Below are 9,107 nucleotides of genomic sequence, written 5' to 3'. Positions count from 1 at the left end.
ACCATGGTGCTTGCCTACGGAGCTGTGAGGGGAACGGCACCTCAGTACCTCCAGGCTCTGATCAGGCCCTACACCCAAATAAGGGCACTGCGTTCATCCACCTCTGGCCTGCTCGCCTCCCTACCACTGAGGAAGTACAGTTCCCGCTCAGCCCAGTCAAAACTGTTCGCTGCTCTGGCTCCCCAATGGTGGAACAAACTCCCTCACGACGCCAGGACAGCGGAGTCAATCACCACCTTCCGGAGACACCTGAAACCCCACCTCTTTAAGGAATACCTAGGATAGGATAAAGTCATCCTTCTCACCCCCCCCCCTTAAAATATGTAGATGCACTATTGTAAAGTGGCTGTTCCACTGGATGTCATAAGGTGAATGCACCAATTTGTAAGTCGCTCTGGATAAGAGCGTCTGCTAAATGACTTAAATGTAAATGTAATGTAAATGAAATACAAATATAAAGACAGTTAAGATAGATAAAACCTCAATGGCCAATAAATATATCAGTTAGCATCTCTTCTCTGCATTAATAGCAACATCTTTCTTATGTTCTATTCTATCTGAACTAAACTGGCCAGCAGTCGCTCTCTGAAAGACTGAAACACTGCAATATGTGCTGGGAAAGTAGAGCAGTCCTTTAGAGATGACCAACGGCCCAAACATGAGTTAAAGAGAAACTAGGCCAGCAAGAGCATCATCTGTTAATCTTATTCTGTTTACTCATTTATTTCATTTTCCTCATTCAGTCATTGTTGTAGAGCGAGAGATTACCCGTGTCCTGGAAGGGAAGAGAGGCCTATGTGTGTTTTTGTGGCTATAAGCTGAGAGAGCAGGCCAGGAAGAATACAGCAGTAGTTGTTCTATCTGTCTGTTACTCACTATGCTGAGCTAGGAGTTTGGCAGCAGTGATAGCACAGAGCATGTGTCAGATACATAGCAGGTGTGCAGTGCTGACTCAGAGCGGAGCCCGGAGGAGGAGACGGTGTGGAATCCTCCCTGGGGCCTCTGGTAGGCCGTCCCTGTGAGGACAAGGAGGAGGGTGGGAGGGGGAGAGGTGGGGAGGCGAAAGTGTCGGGGGTGATGCGTCACAGCTGACTTGACCTTGCCCTGATGCTTGATGTATTCCCTGTGTGTGTGTGTGTGTGTGTGTTTCAGGTGCTGGGTTGGATCCGTAATGGAGAGTCCATGCTGAATGCAGGTCTGATCACAGCCAGCTCTCTACAGGAGGCAGAACAGCTACAGAAGGAACACGAGCAATTCCAACATGCCATAGAGGTAACTCTCTGTTCCATCTCTCTCATGTATTCCTCTTCTTCTCCATCCCTCTCCTCTTCTTTTCCTCCCTCCATGACCCTGGCCGTGACCCCACTCTCCAGGGATGTCTCAGGGAGAGTGGGATATGTAAAAAACACACTTCCGATTCAAACATGCGTATTAATTCACACTTGTACATGTGTGAAATAGGACAAATATAAACACCCAGCAAATTCTTATTATTTTCCTCATCTCCATCCCCCTCCTACTCCTCTCCTCCTTCTCTCTCATTCTCCTCTTCCTCCTTTCCCTCCTTCTACACTCCTCCTACACACCTCAGTAAAAACCCGAACCTCCCCCACTCCTCTTTTCATCCTCTGTTGGTCATTAATCACCCCCCTCTTTGATTTCACCAGAAACAGACCCCTGTTTTCACCCCAGAACATGTTTCCTTTGAACTCTTCTGAGCAGGGCTCATTTTAAATGCAGCCGTACTGTATAAAGGACTACATTCTGCAGGGCTGAGATTATGCAGGAAGGTTTCTGGAGTCATCTACTCACTGTGGAAGGGGAGGAAAAAACCCCGTTGGAGAGTATTTGTCCCAATTACTCGATCGATTTGATTATGGTATTGTAATGATATTGTCGAATGTAGTCATGGTAGCAGAAGTATGTAACACTGAGACTCCTTTCCTGTAGCCGTAGCCTCCAATCACATCCCTCCGTGGTCTTGTGAAAATTTGAAGATGTTAATGTGAACAATATTCATGAAGTGGAAACACTTTCATTAATCACCTCCCTCCCTCTCTCTCTCCCTCTCCTCAGAAAACCCACCAGAGTGCATTGCAGGTACAGCAGAAGGCTGAGGCCCTACTCCAAGCCAACCACTACGACATGGACATGATCCGGGACTGTGCAGAGAAGGTGGCCGACCACTGGCAGCAACTCATGCTCAAAATGGAGGACCGGCTCAAATTGGTCAACGCCTCTGTAGCCTTCTACAAGACCTCCGAGCAGGTGGGTGGGACATCGCTAACGGTTTCCATGGCAACCCGACAGAGGAGGCCCATTGGCCCCTAGCCCAGTAACATGGCCCAGATTAGGGTATATTAACCACTCTAGATAGGGTGGTATTATACGGTATTACACTGCAGTTTGCCATGTATTTGCGTTCATGTACTTAGCTTGGGCTCGGTGGTGCATTGTGGGTAGTGTAGTTTTGACCTGTGCTGTGTGCTGCTCTGTAGGTGTGCAGTGTGCTGGAAAGCCTGGAGCAGGAGTATAAGCGTGAGGAGGACTGGTGTGGGGGAGCTGATAAACTGGGCCCTAACAGTGAGTCAGACCATGTCACACCCATGATCAGCAAACACCTGGAGCAGAAGGAGGCCTTCCTCAAGGCTTGTACACTAGCAAGGCGAAACGCGGACGTCTTCCTGAAGTACCTGCACAGAAACAGTGTCAACATGCCAGGGATGCTGTCTCACGTCAAGGCTCCTGAAACACAGGTCAAAAGTAAGTGCCTCTTTTTTTCCTGCCCAATCAAATACACCTTAGATCGTTCTTTACTGTGGTGTTCCTTTCAGTTGCCCTCTTCTTTTAGACAGATGGGATGTGTCTTCAAATAGCCCCCTATTCCCTATATAGTTCACTACTTAAGTGCTTTAGTAGTAGACTGTAGGACTAGCTTGCCTTTTGTGACATAGCCATGGTTTAAATGATAACGTGTCTCTTGTGGTCTTATCAGACATCTTGAATGAGCTGCTCCAGAGAGAGAACCGGGTGCTGCACTTCTGGACAATGAGGAAGAGGAGACTGGACCAGTGTCAGCAGTATGTGGTGTTTGAACGCAGCGCCAAGCAGGTCAGTGCTGCACCTCAAGGAGAACTATACCAGAACGGTAACATTCATGACAACAACAACACGGTCACACACAAGCCATAAAACTAGACATATAACAATATGGCAGGTCATATAACATACCGCCATGTTGAACCCTGTGCAAACTGCTCAGCTAAGCACTAGTTGGACTAATGTTTTGACCAAGTGCTGACCAAACCAAAGCCTCCAAATATGGTTAGGTTCCAGGTAGACTGGTAACAACACAACAGTAGTGTTACCACAGCTAGAATTACATGGCCTACATTTTAACACTGGCTTATTGTAGTGCAGTGTCTTTCTTGTCCTCAGTCTCTCCAAACTGTCTCCTCTCATTTAGTCAGTGCTGATTGACGGACCGAATGTGTGCCACAGAGCAGGCTGAAGTATATCTCAATTGGAGACTGTTTGCTCCCCCATGTGGGCTGGTGTTAGCATTACACTGGTCTGGGGAGGCAGCAGTGAAGAGTGCATCTTCCTATCCCCTCGTAGATGTCAAATGTATAGAGTGGTGTAAGGAGCCCACAATATAAGCTTGTTTTACTGCAATGTTTGTAAACAACTTACTTGTAAACAAATACTGTATAGCCTCTAAACATGGTTAAAACTATACGTTTGATATCATGGATGGTGTCACGTTCTTTTGTGGAGACGGACCAAGGCGCAGCGGATGTTGAGTTCCACATAATTTATTGAAAGTGAAACTTAGCAAAGCAAAGCAAAACAACAAACAATAAACAAACAACAAACCATGACTACAGAGGTGCTACGTGCACTAACTCATAACAATATCCCATGAAACACAGGTGGAAGAAGCTACTTAAATATGATCCCCAATTAGAGACAATGATTACCAGCTGCCTCTAATTGGGAATCATAGAACATCACCAACATAGAAAAACAACCCTAGAACCTCACATAGAAAATATAAAGTGTCACGCCCTGACCTACTCTACCATAGAAAATAAGGGCTCTCTATGGTCAGGACGTGACAGATGGTCAGTCCTGGCATCCAAAGCTCTGTCTATGAATTTGAGAGTGGTTACATTTCTCTAGCCCCATCCTCAGTTGTTTAGCAAAATAGGGGCAGGGTGTCCGCTTTGATATTGTTTCAATGAAGGATTCTAGCTTTATGTCCATGAGGGGGCGTGAACAAGTGCACACTTCTTCAAAGGGTGAAGGCTAGGGAATAGGAATAAAACATTAGTGTGATGACAGATAAGTGATCAGGACCTCGTCTCGTTGTGATTGGTTCACAGGCTCTGGAGTGGATCCACGACACGGGAGAGTTCTACCTGTCAACCCACACCTCCACCGGATCCAGTATCCACCACACACAGGAGCTGCTGAAGGAGCACGAAGACTTCCAGATCACAGCCAAGGTGAAGGCCCCCTCCAGCAGTGTCCAACACCATCAAACACCACCTCACTCAATCAAATGGCATCTACTGGATGTAATCTATGTATTTTCTATAACAGACACTGACCTTTGTAGTTCTGAATCAGACTGTATGGTTTGTTTAGATTGTGATGCCTGTAAGAACCTTAGCCAGTGTGTTGAGATGTAAAGGGACTAGTGTCAGTCAACCTGTCCCATACATGCACTGCATAGGGCTGTCTAGGATCTGTTTCGTTTGTGCTGGCCATCTCCGTGGACGTGTCCCAAATGGCACCATCTTCCCTACCTACTACATTTGACCAAGGCACTATGTACTCTGGTCAAAAGTAGTGCACTATATTAGGGAATAGGGTGCCATTTGGGACCATTCGGGTAGTGTGTTTTGCTGCCCTGCTCTGTTTGTGGCCCTGTGCTAGGTATTATGATGCTGTATCTATGAGGCCCAGTCACAGGGCAGCCCATTGTCCCTGATGTTCTGGCCTCCTGAGTTATTGTGTGGCAGAAAACTCTATTGTAGTCATGAACCTCTGGCACAGTGGGATTTGGCTCCTGTGGTTGACATCCGCACGCACGCACGCACGCACGCACGCTCGCACCCCACAGCCCCCGCTCATTCTCTCTTTCACTCTCTCTCTCTTTCTTTGTATTGACAGCAAACCAAAGAGAGGGTGAAACTGTTGATCCAGCTGGCGGATGGCTTTTGTGACAAAGGGCACGCCCATGCACTGGAGATAAAGAAATGGGTCACCTCTGTGGACAAGCGCTACAGAGACTTCTCCCTCCGCATGGACAAGTACCGGTCCTGTCTGGAGAAAGCACTGGGCATCGTATCCTCTGACTCCAACAAGGCCGTGAGTACTGGAGGACAGGGTGGGGGAATGTTGGAGTGGAGGGTTGAGATAGAACATGGTGTATGTGTGGGAGGGGGGAGGTTGTGTGCGTGTGTGTGTTTTAAACAGATGAAAGGTGGTGAGTGTGTGTGTATTTGCGGGCTCACGCTCATGTGTGAGAGTGTGTGTCTCTGTGACTGTGCGTGAGTCTGTATCTGTGTGTGTCTGTGCCCGTGTTCCCTCAGCGGTGCCTCGTAAAGTTCCCTGTCTGTCCTACAGAGTAAAGGGCTGCAGCTGGACATCCTCCCCGCCAGCGTCCCAGGGTCAGAGGTCAAGCTGAGGGATGCTGCCCACGAACTCAATGAGGAGAAGAGGAAGTCTGCCCGGAGGAAAGAGTAAGCACATACACAGTGGTTACACAGTTTGGTGGAGAAGCATCATTGTTATTAACACATTCACATACACAGTGGTTACACAGTTTGATGGAGAAGCATCACTGTTATTAACACATTCACATACACAGTGGTTACACAGTTTGGTGGAGAAGCATCATTGTTATTAACACATTCACATACACATTGGTTACACAGTTTGGTGGAGAGGCATCACTGTTATTAACACATTCACATACACAGTGGTTACACAGTTTGTTGGAGAAGCATCATTGGTATTAACACATTCACATACACAGTGGTTACACAGTTTGGTGGAGAAGCATCACTGTTATTAACACATTCACATACACAGTGGTTACACAGTTTGGTGGAGAAGCATCATTGTTATTAACACATTCACATACACATTGGTTACACAGTTTGGTGGAGAGGCATCACTGTTATTAACACATTCACATACACAGTGGTTACACAGTTTGTTGGAGAAGCATCATTGGTATTAACACATTCACATGCACAGTGGTTACACAGTTTGGTGGAGAAGCATCATTGTTATTAACACATTCACATACACAGTGGCTACACAGTTTGGTGGAGAAGCATCATTGTTATTAACACATTCACATACACAGTGGTTACACAGTTTGGTGGAGAAGCATCATTGTTATTAACACATTCACATACACAGTGGTTACACAGTTTGGTGGAGAAGCATCATTGTTAATAACACATTCACGTACACAATGGTGACACAGTTTGGTGGAGAAGCATCATTGTTATTAACACATTCACGTACACAATGGTGACACAGTTTGGTGGAGAAGCATCATTGTTATTAACACATTCACATACACAGTGGTTACACAGTTTGGTGGAGAAGCATCGTTGTTATTAACACATTCACATACACAGTGGTTACACAGTTTGTTGGAGAAGCATCATTGGTATTAACACATTCACATACACAGTGGTTACACAGTTTGTTGGAGAAGCATCATTGGTATTAACACATTCACATACACAGTGGTTACACAGTTTGGTGGAGAGGCATCACTGTTATTAACACATTCACATACACAGTGGTTACACAGTTTGGTGGAGAAGCATCACTGTTATTAGCACATTCACATACACAGTGGTTACACAGTTTGGTGGATAAGCATCACTGTTAATAACACATTCACATACACAGTGGTTACACAGTTTGGTGGAGAAGCATCATTATTATTAACATATTCACATACACAGTGGTTACACAGTTTGGTGGAGAAGCATCACTTTTATTAACACATTCACATACACAGTGGTTACACAGTTTGGTGGAGAAGCATCACTTTTATTAACACATTCACATACACAGTGGTTACACAGTTTGGTGGAGAAGCATCATTGTTATTAACACATTCACATACACAGTGGTTACACAGTTTGGTGGAGAAGCATCATTGTTATTAACACATTCACATACACAGTGGTTACACAGTTTGGTGGAGAAGCATCACTGTTATTAACACATTCACATACACAGTGGTTACACAGTTTGGTGGAGAAGCATCACTGTTATTAACACATTCCCATACACAGTGGTTATACAGTTTGGTGGAGAAGCATCACTGTTAATAACACATTCACATACACAGTGGTTACACAGTTTGGTGGAGAAGCATCACTGTTAATAACACATTCACATACACAGTGGTTACAGAGTTTGGTAGAGAAGCATCATTATTATTAACACATTCACATACACAGTGGTTACACAGTTTGGTGGAGAAGCATCATTGTTATTAACACATTCACGTACACAATGGTGACACAGTTTGGTGGAGAAGCATCATTTTTATTAACACATTCACATACACAGTGGTTACACAGTTTGGTGGAGAAGCATTATTGGTATTAACACATTCACATACACAGTGGTTACACAGTTTGGTGGAGAAGCATCATTGTTATTAACACATTCACATACACAGTGGTTACACAGTTTGTTGGAGAAGCATCACTGTTATTAACACATTCCCATACACAGTGGTTACACAGTTTGGTGGAGAAGCATCACTGTTAATAACACATTCACATACACAGTGGTTACACAGTTTGGTGGAGAAGCATCACTGTTATTAACACATTCACATACACAGTGGTTACACAGTTTGGTGGAGAAGCATCACTGTTATTAACACATTCACATACACAGTGGTTACACAGTTTGTTGGAGAAGCATCACTGTTATTAACACATTCCCATACACAGTGGTTACACAGTTTGGTGGAGAAGCATCACTGTTAATAACACATTCACATACACAGTGGTTACACAGTTTGTTGGAGAAGCATCACTGTTATTAACACATTCACATACACAGTGGTTACACAGTTTGTTGGAGAAGCATAACTGTTATTAACACATTCGCATACACAGTGGTTACACAGTTTGGTGGAGAAGCATCACTGTTATTAACACATTCCCATACACAGTGGTTACACAGTTTGGTGGAGAAGCATCACTGTTATTAACACATTCACATACACAGTGGTTACACAGTTTGTTGGAGAAGCATCACTGTTATTAACACATTCCCATACACAGTGGTTACACAGTTTGGTGGAGAAGCATCATTGTTATTAACACATTCACATACACATTGGTTACACAGTTTGGTGGAGAGGCATCACTGTTATTAACACATTCACATACACAGTTGTTACACAGTTTGTTGGAGAAGCATCATTGGTATTAACACATTCACATACACAGTGGTTACACAGTTTGGTGGAGAAGCATCACTGTTATTAACACATTCACATACACAGTGGTTACACAGTTTGGTGGAGAAGCATCATTGTTATTAACACATTCACGTACACATTGGTTACACAGTTTGGTGGAGAGGCATCACTGTTATTAACACATTGACATACACAGTGGTTACACAGTTTGTTGGAGAAGCATCATTGGTATTAACACATTCACATACACAGTGGTTACACAGTTTGGTGGAGAAGCATCATTGTTATTAACACATTCACATACACAGTGGCTACACAGTTTGGAGGAGAAGCATCATTGTTATTAACACATTCACATACACAGTGGTTACACAGTTTGGTGGAGAAGCATCATTGTTATTAACACATTCACATACACAGTGGTTACACAGTTTGGTGGAGAAGCATCATTGTTATTAACACATTCACATACACAGTGGTTACACAGTTTGGTGGAGAAGCATCATTGTTATTAACACATTCACGTACACAATGGTGACACAGTTTGGTGGAGAAGCATCATTGTTATTAACACATTCACATACACAGTGGTTACACAGTTTGGTGGAGAAGCATCATTGTTATT

At 44.3% G+C, this 9,107-nt stretch overlaps 1 protein-coding gene across 9 annotated transcripts in view; it reads left to right on the top strand.

The window, feature by feature from the left end:
- The window catches only part of LOC123997870 (triple functional domain protein-like), a 176,997-nt gene that overhangs the window by 112,636 nt on the left and 55,254 nt on the right, over positions 1-9,107 (top strand). For all 9 annotated transcript variants that reach the window (XR_006832194.1, XM_046302506.1, XM_046302505.1 and 6 more), the window contains 7 exons: positions 1,153-1,272; positions 2,077-2,268; positions 2,499-2,763; positions 2,996-3,111; positions 4,386-4,508; positions 5,179-5,376; positions 5,635-5,750. Coding sequence is in view for 8 of the 9 variants with exons in the window: in XM_046302506.1 (XP_046158462.1) it covers positions 1,153-1,272; positions 2,077-2,268; positions 2,499-2,763; positions 2,996-3,111; positions 4,386-4,508; positions 5,179-5,376; positions 5,635-5,750 (1,130 nt within the window). In the remaining variant the exon portion in view is untranslated. The remainder of the gene's footprint in view (positions 1-1,152; positions 1,273-2,076; positions 2,269-2,498; positions 2,764-2,995; positions 3,112-4,385; positions 4,509-5,178; positions 5,377-5,634; positions 5,751-9,107) is intronic.

This window comes from Oncorhynchus gorbuscha, linkage group LG15 (genome assembly GCF_021184085.1).
Source record: "Oncorhynchus gorbuscha isolate QuinsamMale2020 ecotype Even-year linkage group LG15, OgorEven_v1.0, whole genome shotgun sequence".
Classification (NCBI taxonomy): domain Eukaryota; kingdom Metazoa; phylum Chordata; class Actinopteri; order Salmoniformes; family Salmonidae; genus Oncorhynchus; species Oncorhynchus gorbuscha.
This window is presented reverse-complemented; position numbering and strand designations above follow the sequence as displayed.